Here is an 11102-nt window from a genome sequence, read left to right on the forward strand (position 1 = left end):
GGCCCATTAACAGTCTTCCAGTCATAGGGAGGATATGGGCAAAACCAGGCAATCACTACACTCTCAAATGAACTCCCATAGGAAAACGATAAAAGAATTTGTTAGTCTCTAGGGTGCCACAAGTACTCTTGTTCTGTATTGCGGATACAGACTAACATGGCTGCTACTCTGAAATCTGATATCTGTGAGTGAACACTTTTCACAATGTGATCACTCTATATCAGTCCTCATCCTCAAAGGAAACCTGCACAACACTTTCAAAGATGAGTCTGGGAGCTTAAATTTATAACTTTCCTAGACACTAAAAATCTCGGACTGAACAGAGACACTGTATTTATTACTTATTACAATAATCTGTAACCCACTAACAACCCTCCTCCAACTGCCTCCTTTCTTCCCTATGACTGGAGGGGTGTTGATGGGCCACTTCACCTTGACTGGTCCCTTTAGATATGTTTTAACTACTTATACCAAACATTCTGTTCAAATCTTGTAATTTAGCAGGGATGCTTTGAGTTAATTTCCAAGACCTGAAGAAGAGCTCTGGGGGGCTCAAAAGTTTCTCACCAACAGAAGCTGGTCCAATATTCACCCACCTTGTTTCTGAATATCACAATGTAATCTGGAAAATTTGAAGAGAAATATAATATGGATCTGTACAGAGAAATCATAGAAAATAAAATGAAAACTAAGATAATTGGACAGTCTTGATAATTGGAAAGGGATTGTTGTTATTATATAAATAGTCAAAGAACTTTTCAAATGTAGTTGGAAATCACACATCCTGTGCGGGGGATGTCAATTAGATGGAAAGGAGACAAACAACAAAGGATTGTGATGGGATGTTCTTCAAGGTAATACTGCAAACTCTGTGAGCTACAAGCCAGATCAAGTGACTTTACACCACCAAGCACCAGCAGTTCTCAGCACCTCACTCCAAGTGTGTCAAAAATGAAATAAACTCTTTGCAACTTAATCTTCCTCTTTTGTACTACTCTGTAATATTGATGGCTAATCCTCTGCCTCTAGGAAAAACAATCCTTCTCCAGACAAAGGACTAAGCTTAGCACTGGTGCAAAAGGGAGCAGCTCAGTTCCAAAGCTGAATCCCAAAACAGAAAAGGATAATAGAGACATTTAACCCTCCCAGATATACATGTGTATTGGCAGAGGGAGTGGCTGAGTGAATGACTGACTGCATTCTCCAAGAATGTTATCCATTCTAGTGGGAGACAGCCTGGTTCAGAAGATAGGGTATCAGGCTGGGAAGCGGGGTTCTAGTCTCAGTTTGGTTTCTAACCCACTATATGACCTTAAACAATTTTTGTGCCTCTATTCAATGTAGGCAAGATGCTCTGTCGGGATAGTCTCTCATTATGTGTTTGTACAGTGCCTTGAACATTAGGGCACTGATCTCAGCTGACCCCTCTAGGTGATAGTGTAATATATAATAATAATTATTAGAGATTTAATGTACCTAGAAATAATCTTGCTATTTTAGCAGCATTTGGAAAACCAGAAAAAAATCAGATGCCCCAGGTTGGTTATTCTCATGTTTGGAGACAGCAAATCCTATGACATCCCTAGTGAAAATGAAATGTTTATTATGTTCAGAGGGGATGTCACTGTTGTGATGCACTCTAATCTTGTCTTCCAATATTTTGACTAACAGCTAGTAGAAAGATTAGAATATGGCACTTAGTGCTAGACTGTGAAGCCCGTATGCACACTGGTAAGCCATTACTCTTCCAAGGTCCAAACTGAAAAAAAAAGGAAATACTTTTTCACAACACACGTAATTAGACTGTGGAACTCACTGCCACATGAGGTCACTGGGGCCCATAGGCACTAGCTTTTTCCTTTGCCCTGAGGTGCTCAAGCCCCGCTCAACCCCAGGCCCTGCCCCCCACTCCACCTCTTCCCCCAAGCCTCCCTGCCACCTTTCTTCCCACCTCCACTCCACCTCTGGCTCCGCCCCACTCCACCCCTTCCTCCAACCCTCCATCCCCGCCTCACCTCTTCCTGCCCCCACTCCACCCCAACCCCAACCCCACCTCTTCCCTGCCTCTTTCTGCCCCCTCCAGCAAGCACACCCTGTTCCCAATCCTCCCCCTCCCTCCCAGCGCTTTCTGCATGCCACAGAACAGCTGATCGTGGTGGCCAGGAGGCGCTGGGGGCGGGGGAGGAGTTGATCGACGGGGCTTCCAGTGGACAGGAGGTTCTGGAGGGTGGGGAGGAGCTGACCGCCAGTGGATGCTAAGCACCTGCTAATTTTTTTCCGTGGGTGCTCTAGCCCTGGAGCACCTATGGAATCAGTGCCTATGCTGGGGCCAATCATAGCAAGATTCAAAGAGAGATTGGTCATTTATATAGTTAACAAGAAAATCCAGAATTACAATAGTTAACTCCCATTTCATGGTTTGAACTAATGCCTAACTATTAGGGACTAGGATGATACTTTCATGGTGGGGTTATTACCCGACATTTACCTACTGTGAGGGTTCTTAAACCTTCCTCTGAAGCATCTGGAGCTGACTACAGTTAGAGACAGGATACTGAATTTGATGGACCTTGGGTCTAATCTAATATGGCAATTCCTATGTTCCTAGGCCCAGTTGAGTGAATGGCACTACTCGGGTGAGTAACTGCTCACCTTTGTGAGGAAAGGGTTTACCACATGGTCCTTAATAAAGTGAAGAAAACAAATACTGATGAACAATACTATTTTAGTGTTAGGAGTGGGCTATTATGCGTCAAAACAACTATCTCAATGTTTTCATTTTATGAGCACTCTTGGAAAATAGCACCTCGAGACATTCTTATTTTGATTTGCTGTAAGAGGACTGTTTACTGCCAGACAATGTTAGAGTAACTGTTTGATATTAGCCAAAACTAACCTTGATCTCTTCTTTACTGGATGCTGTGTAACACTGTTATACATCTCCCAGTGATGAAAAGCCAGTCAACGACACTATGAATTAATGAGTCAAACACCTTACCTACAAGAACAAAAAAGAAAAGGCAAGTAATTTATTGGTGGTTATCCTGTCAATCTCTAGTAAATGGAGAGCAAGAGAAAGTGTGTAGCTCTGTGAATCTCCAATGCTTGGAAATACATTCAAATCTCATCTGCAAAGAGTTGATGATGCACATCCCAAGCTTTTTTCCACATTGGGCAAGAGATCAAGATTTGTTTCATTATACAGTGATTATGTGAGTATGCTGTGCCTTCTCAATATATGACACGCCACTACTATACAAACAGCTTCCAATATAGCAATGCCACTGATTTTTGTATCCCAAGACCTACAGTTTGAAAAGGAAGGCAGTGTTACCTAATGGCTAAAGCACTAGCAAGGGACTCAGAAGATCTGAGCTCTGCTGGGTCATGTTGGCCAAGTCATATCACGCTTCAGTTTCCCCCTCTTTAAAATGGGGATAATGATACTGACCTCCTTTATAAAATTATTTGAGATCTATGGATGAAAAAGCACTATCTATTATTGAAAGGGTTATTAAAAATGTGCACATAAAATTAGCACAGAGAAATCAAGTTAATGCACTGGCCCAACGAGGAGTGGTGAGGACTGAGTTCTGTCTCTTAAGGCCACATCCTCTTTCTTGCTGAGAGCTTTGTTTCTGGGCTGTCAAGCCAGGGAAGATGATTGTTAGCCAACCCAGTCCATTCCGTCTCCCAGGCTGTCAACAGCTGGAGAATAACCTACCAGCTCCTGTAGAATCACTGCCTGCTATATTGTGTTTTGTACAGTGCCAAGCACATTGAGAGCAGTAAATGAGAAAAAGGGGATTGACTGCTGAATATCACAGTTAAATAGTTTGATTCTTTGTCATGCAAATTGCACTAATATGCAATGAAGGCTGCCATCACTGGCAGTGCAGAAGTTTGTGACTGTTTGATCAGGAAAGCATAATCTGACACAGGATTTACCCTGCTAAATTCCTTATTAACACCCACATATGACAATCATCTTAATGTATCATAGGAGCAGATACCTCTTTGGAATCAAGCTGGGAAGTATGGTCTCCTGAGTTACATTCTCTATTGCATTCCATGTCTATCAGATGGTAGATTGCTCTCACCAAAAGAACTCCATTCTTGATTAAAAGTGTGATGTGCATGTTTCAGCAATTCATAATTGTTCAGGCTGAAGTTTAGTAACTCTCTTCTGCTTTTATTCCCACATCCTGTCAAAAATAATGAGCATATTCCATTAATGTTTTTTGCAACCTCATTTTTAATCCTTAAACATACAGTGTCACCTTCTCCAATTTGTATATTATCAGATTGAGGTTACCGTCACAGAATTACAATGAAACAGAGGATAACATCTAGTAGAGGGTGGCAAGCCTTCTTTCAGAAGTCAAAGGTTACATGATTTATGCCAGTATAAGGCATGCGCTCATGGAAGCCACTTAGCTTTTCAGGTGCCTTTTTTCTACCATGCTGATGCTTAGAAGCATAATGGTGAAAGTGAGTTAAAAACGAAACCTTTTTGCAAATGACACATTTTACTTCCAAATTCCTAAGTACAATTATCCATCATGTTCCAGAAAAATGGTGATAACTAAAAAAGCAGATAATGAATAAGTACTATAGCAAACCAATTATAGTGAATGCTAAAAATCACCTCTTTACAAACTCTTTCTCAGCTCCTTCTGTTCATTTGATTTATGTGCCATATGACTTTTTAATCTCTAGATTTTATCCCTCTTTTGAGATGCCACACTAAGCCTCTTATATTTCAGGGAGTTTGGGAAATGGAATTGGCTTTCTTTCTGTATAAGGCAGGTTGTACCTTCCCCAAAGATTTTTGATGGGAGTTCTTTGCAAAAAGATATTGCTCTTCCTCTGTGAGTTCCTATACTGTTGGCCCTGATTATTCTTTGTTATACTGGAAACTTATTATTAGAGGTGTAGACGCTATTGGTTTGGTTTCTCTCCAGAGATTATCTCACAGGCATAAAGAACACATTAAAGCTTCACTAACAAAATTGTGATGTATTTGTGAATTGAAGAGGAAAGAAAGGGATGTAGACCACTTTCTGGCTGAGAGGGTCATACTAGCTTTCTAAACTTGCTCGAACAAATAAACCTTATGGACTTCTAGTATATGGCTTCTAAGGGTATGTCTACACTACGGAATAAGGTCGAATTTATAGAAGTCGGTTTCTTAGAAATCGGTTTTATATATTCGAGTGTGTGTGTCCCCACAGAAGTGCATTAAGTGCATTAACTCGGCGGAGTGCTTCCACAGTACCGAGGCTAGAGTCGACTTCCAGAGCGTTGCACTGTGGGTAGCTATCCCACAGTTCCCGCAGTCTCCGCTGCCCATTGGAATTCTGGGTTGAGATCCCAATGCCTGATGGGGCTGAAACATTGTCGCGGGTGGTTCTGGGTACATATCATCAGTCCCCCCTTCCCTCCCTCCCTCCCTCCGTGAAAGCAAGGGCAGACAATCGTTTCGCGCCTTTTTTCCTGAGTTACCTGTGCGGACGCCATACCAAGGCAAGCATGGAGTCCGCTCAGCTCACTTTGGCAATTAGGAGCACATTAAACACCACACGCATTATCCAGCAGTATATGCAGCACCAGAACCTGGCAAAGCGCTACCGGGCGAGGAGGCGACGTCAGCACGGTCACGTGAGTGATCAGGACATGGACACAGATTTCTCTGAAAGCATGGGCCCTGCCAATGCATGCATCATGGTGCTAATGGGGCAGGTTCATGCTGTGGAACGCCGATTCTGGGCTCGGGAAACAAGCACAGACTGGTGGGACCGCATAGTGTTGCAGGTCTGGGACGATTCCCAGTGGCTGCGAAACTTTCGCATGCGTAAGGGCACTTTCATGGAACTTTGTGACTTGCTTTCCCCTGCCCTGAAGCGCATGAATACCAAGATGAGAGCAGCCCTCACAGTTGAGAAGCGAGTGGCGATAGCCCTGTGGAAGCTTGCAACGCCAGACAGCTACCGGTCAGTTGGGAATCAATTTGGAGTGGGCAAATCTGCTGTGGGGGCTGCTGTGATGCAAGTAGCCCACGCAATCAAAGATCTGCTGATATCAAGGGTAGTGACCCTGGGAAATGTGCAGGTCATAGTGGATGGCTTTGCTGCAATGGGATTCCCTAACTGTGGTGGGGCCATAGACGGAACCCCTATCCCTATCTTGGCACCGGAGCACCAAGCCGGCGAGTACATAAACTGCAAGGGGTACTTTTCAATAGTGCTGCAAGCTCTGGTGGATCACAAAGGACGTTTCGCCAACATCAACGTGGGATGGCCGGGAAAGGTACATGACGCTCGCATCTTCAGGAACTCTGGTCTGTTTCAAAAGCTTCAAGAAGGGACTTTATTCCCAGACCAGAAAATAACTGTTGGTGATGTTGAAATGCCTATATGTATCCTTGGGGACCCAGCCTACCCCTTAATGCCATGGCTCATGAAGCCGTACACAGGCAGCCTGGACAGCAGTCAGGAGCTGTTCAACTACAGGCTGAGCAAGTGCAGAATGGTGGTAGAATGTGCATTTGGATGTTTAAAGGCACGCTGGCGCAGTTTACTGACTCGCTTAGACCTCAGCGAAACCAATATTCCCACTGTTATTACTGCTTGCTGTGTGCTCCACAATATCTGTGAGAGTAAGGGGGAGACGTTTATGGCGGGGTGGGAGGTTGAGGCAAATCGCCTGGCTGCTGGTTACGCGCAGCCAGACACCAGGGAGGTTAGAAGAGCACAGGAGGGTGCGGTACGCATCAGAGAGGCTTTGAAAACCAGTTTCATGAGTGGCCAGGCTACGGTGTGAAAGTTCTGTTTGTTTCTCCTTGATGAAACCCCCCGCCCCTTGGTTCACTCTACTTCCCTGTAAGCTAACCACCCTCCCCTCCTCCCTTTGATCACCGCTTGCAGAGGCAATAAAGTCATTGTTGCTTCACATTCATGCATTCTTTATTCATTCATCACACAAATAGGGGGATGACTACCAAGGTAGCCCAGGAGGGGTGGTGGAGGAGGGAAGGAAAATGCCACACAGCACTTTAAAAGTTTACAACTTTAAAATTTATTGAATGACAGCCTTCTTTTTTTAGGGCAATCCTCTGTGGTGGAGTGGCTGGTTGGCCGGTGGCCCCCCCACCGCATTCTTGGGCGTCTGGGTGTGGAGGCTATGGAACTTGGGGAGGAGGGCGGTTGGTTACACAGAGGCTGTAGTGGCAGTCTGTGCTCCAGCTGCCTTTGCTGCAGCTCAACCATACACTGGAGCATACTGGTTTGGTCCTCCAGCAGCCTCAGCATTGAATCCTGCCTCCTCTCATCACGCTGCCGCCACATTCGAGCTTCAGCCCTCTCTTCAGCCCGCCACTTACTCTCTTCAGCCCGCCACCTCTCCTCCTGGTCATTTTGTGCTTTCCTGCAGTCTGACATTATTTGCCTCCACGCATTCGTCTGTGCTCTGTCAGTGTGGGAGGACAGCATGAGCTCGGAGAACATTTCATCTTGAGTGCGTTTTTTTTTCTTTCTAATCTTCACTAGCCTCTGGGAAGGAGAAGATCCTGTGATCATTGAAACACATGCAGCTGGTGGAGAAAAGAAAAGGGACAGCGGTATTTAAAAAGACACATTTTATAAAACACTGGCTACACTCTTTCAGGGTAAACCTTGCTGTTAACATTACATACATAGCACATGTGCTTTCGTTACAAGGTCGCATTTTGCCTCCCCCCACCGCGTGGCTACCCCCTCAACCCTCCCCCCTCCCTGTGGCTAACAGCGGGGAACATTTCTGTTCAGCCGCAGGCAAACAGCCCAGCAGGAATGGGCTCCTCTGAGTGTCCCCTGAAGAAAAGCACCCTATTTCAACCAGGTGACCATGGATTATATCTCACTCTCCTGAGGATAACACAGAGAGATAAAGAACGGATGTTGCTTGAACACCAGCAAACATACACTGCAATGCTTTGTTGTACAATGATTCCCGAGTACGTGTTACTGGCCTGGAGTGGTAAAGTGTCCTACCATGAAGGACGCAATAAGTCTGCCCTCCCCAGAAACCTTTTGCAAAGGCTTTGGGAGTATATCCAGGAGAGCCGCGAATGCCAGGGCAAAGTAATCCTTTCACATGCTTGCTTTTAAACCATGTATAGTATTTTAAAAGGTACACTCACCGGAGGTCCCTTCTCCACCTGCTTGGTCCAGGAGGCAGCCTTGGGTGGGTTCAGGGGGTACTGGCTCCAGGTCCAGGGTGAGAAACAGTTCCTGGCTGTCGGGAAAACCGGTTTCTCCGCTTGCTTGCTGTGAGCTATCTACAACCTCGTCATCATCATCATCTTCTTCGTCCCCAAAACCTGCTTCCGTATTGCCTCCATCTCCATTGAAGGAGTCAAACAACACGGCTGGGGTAGTGGTGGCTGAACCCCCTAAAATGGCATGCAGCTCATCATAGAAGCGGCATGTTTGGGGCTCTGACCCGGAGCGGCCGTTCGCCTCTCTGGTTTTCTGGTAGGCTTGCCTCAGCTCCTTCAGTTTCACGCGGCACTGCTTCGGGTCCCTGTTATGGCCTCTGTCCTTCATGCCCTGGGAGATTTTGACAAAGGTTTTGGCATTTCAAAAACTGGAACGGAGTTCTGATAGCACGGATTCCTCTCCCCCTACAGCGATCAGATCCCGTACCTCCCGTTCGGTCCATGCTGGAGCTCTTTTGCGATTCTGAGACTCCATCATGGTCACCTCTGCTGATGAGCTCTGCATGGTCACCTGCAGCTTGCCACGCTGGCCAAACAGGAAATGAGATTCAAAAGTTCGCGGTTCTTTTCCTGTCTACCTGGCCAGTGCATCTGAGTTGAGAGTGCTGTCCAGAGCGGTCAAAATGGAGCACTCTGGGATAGCTCCCGGAGGCCAATACCGTCGAATTGTGTCCACAGTACCCCAAATTCGACCCAGCAAGGCCGATTTAAGCGCTAATCCACTTGTCAGGGGTGGAGTAAGGAAATCGATTTTAAGAGCCCTTTAAGTCGAAATAAAGGGCTTCATCGTGTGGACGGGTGCAGGTTTACATCGATTTAATGCTGCTAAATTCGACCTAAAGTCCTAGTGTAGACCAGGGCCAAGTCTGTATATGACTATCACTCTACAAAGAGATCTGGTACTGAGGTCAAAAGGAGCTTTGCTTAAGTAATGGCAATTTATGGCACTATCTGCATCAAACATTTTGGGCATTGTTATTAATTATTATTTATTTGTATTATCATAGCACCAAGGAGCCCCATTCACAGACCAGGACTCCATTGTAGAAGGTGCTTTAGAAACACAGAACAAAAACAAGTCCCTGCCCCAATGAGCTTGTAACCTAAACATTCAATACAGTGTGATTGTACGTATCTTTGTAAGTGTGCCTTTTCAAGGTGTCCTCTCATATAGCCTACAAAGGTCTAGATATTTTTTCTCCCTTCTATTTATTTTTGAATAGTATCAGTGACAAATTAAAGTTTCATTTCTTACAGTGATATCTAATGCATAAAGGGGATGATCCAACTTTCACTAAAATCAAGAGAAAATGTCAATAAGAATCTAATGGCAGTTGGATCAGGCCCATAGGCCCCAATCCACAGGTCTAGCTAAAATGACCTATACACAGGGCCCAGCAGGTGGAGGATAAAGTATTGTTGTTGTTTTAAACATAAATCCCTAATTATCATTCTGGCATAAGTAAGAGCAGCCTTACAATGGCTCCACCTACAATAGTTCTCAGGGGGTTGTGGTGGTAGCAGGCGATTCACTAGAGTATGATCGGTGGGACTGGGGAAAGAGGGTCAGTTAAAGGAGGGATCTAGCTGGGCATGGGTCACCAGGGTAGACCTCTGTGAAGTAACTGATTTTTTTTTTTAGTTCAGTGGCCAAATCAAAAAGAATCAGAAAATAAACTGTTTTGGTCAACCCAAAATGAAAATGTTTTGAATTTTTCAATGAAACAAAAAAAGTAAAATAAAGATAAAATAAAGCATTTCAGCCAACCCAAAATAAAACATTTTGTTTCAATTTTGAGGTTTTGTCAGTGTTTTGAAATAGTTTTTAAAATGCAGTTGAGGAAAATCAGAAAAAAGTATCTTTCTGAAAAGTCAAAATGTTTCATTGCGAAAAAAGGGTTAGGGAAACAAACTGTTTTGACATGGCTGATTTGTTTTCTTTTCCCAAAACGACTAGCTAAAGCTGACGCAAATTTGTAAATTGTTTTGATTGACCCAAATCTGCATTTTTTGGTGAAAAAAGGTTTTGCATTGAGGCCGGTTTCAAGGACATTTTGTGGCACTAGAGTTCAAATGAAAGTCTTGGGCAATTTCCTCAAAATTTTTGAAATCTGAAATTTTGACTTTCAAGTGCATCTCCCATGAAGACATTTTTACCCTAAAACATGCAAATATTTTAGAGAGAGAGAGAGTGTGTGTGTGTGTGAAAAAACTTATTTAATAAAATTTTGAAAAGTTCCAAACAATGTGTGCTTGCTAAATTGAGGATTTATAAACGAGCAAAAAAGCTGACTTTCAAATGCAGGGCAACCACATTTCAGCTAGTGAGAAGACACCCACTCCCCCAGCTGCTCATATCATGTAAATATTGTATGTGCACTAGAAAAAACTTATTTCGCACTTCCTATGCTAAAAAGAGCTCTACCCGGATTGCCACAGATCTTCTTACATAGGGCATATAGTTGTATTTTACCATGCTCTTAAAACCATACAAAATGACATATTGGAAAATCAGGGCAAAGGAATTAACTAAGCTCAATAACAAATTGGTTTGAGTGATGCACAGATGCATTAAAGTGGGAGCAGTTGTATTTACACAGTAATGTTGTTGCTGTGCTGGTCCCAGGATATGAGAGAGACAAGGTGGGTGAGGTAATATCTTTTACTGGACCAACTTCTGTTGGCAAGACATACAAGCTTTCGAGCTTATACAGGGTATGTCTACACAGCAAAAAAAATCCCGTGGCTGGCCCATGCCAGCCAACTTGGGCTCACGAGGGTGTTTCATTGCTGTGTAGATTTCCAGGCTGAGGCTGGGGCCTGAGCTCTAGGATTCTGAAGGGTG

At 44.2% G+C, this 11102-nt stretch overlaps 1 protein-coding gene across 1 annotated transcript; it reads right to left on the reverse strand.

Annotated features, from left to right (window-relative positions):
- Positions 1 to 1683: 1683 nt before the first annotated feature.
- LOC141981184 (uncharacterized) lies at positions 1684 to 8929 on the reverse strand. The gene is made up of 3 exons (XM_074942903.1): positions 8180 to 8929; positions 7153 to 7591; positions 1684 to 1759 (listed from the first exon to the last, which is right to left on the reverse strand). The coding sequence occupies exons 1-3, from the start codon at positions 8583 to 8585 to the stop codon at positions 1684 to 1686; spliced, it is 921 nt and encodes a 306-aa protein (XP_074799004.1). The 5' UTR covers positions 8586 to 8929.
- Positions 8930 to 11102: the final 2173 nt, after the last annotated feature.

Source organism: Natator depressus, chromosome 1 (genome assembly GCF_965152275.1).
Source record: "Natator depressus isolate rNatDep1 chromosome 1, rNatDep2.hap1, whole genome shotgun sequence".
Classification (NCBI taxonomy): domain Eukaryota; kingdom Metazoa; phylum Chordata; order Testudines; family Cheloniidae; genus Natator; species Natator depressus.

What these genes read in the sequence shown, in the direction of transcription:
- LOC141981184 (XM_074942903.1), bottom strand. Translation starts at nt 8,585, where the DNA reads ATGAAGGACAGAGGCCATAACAGGGACCCGAAGCAGTGCCGCGTGAAA. An exon ending in AGGTGGAGAAGGGACCTCCG is followed by an intron (nt 7,592 to 8,179) that starts GTGAGTGTACCT and finishes TTTCTCCACCAG; the next exon opens with CTGCATGTGTTTCAATGATC. An exon ending in CCCAGACGCCCAAGAATGCG is followed by an intron (nt 1,760 to 7,152) that starts GTGGGGGGGCCA and finishes TTTTTTTTTCAG; the next exon opens with TTTGGACCTTGGAAGAGTAA.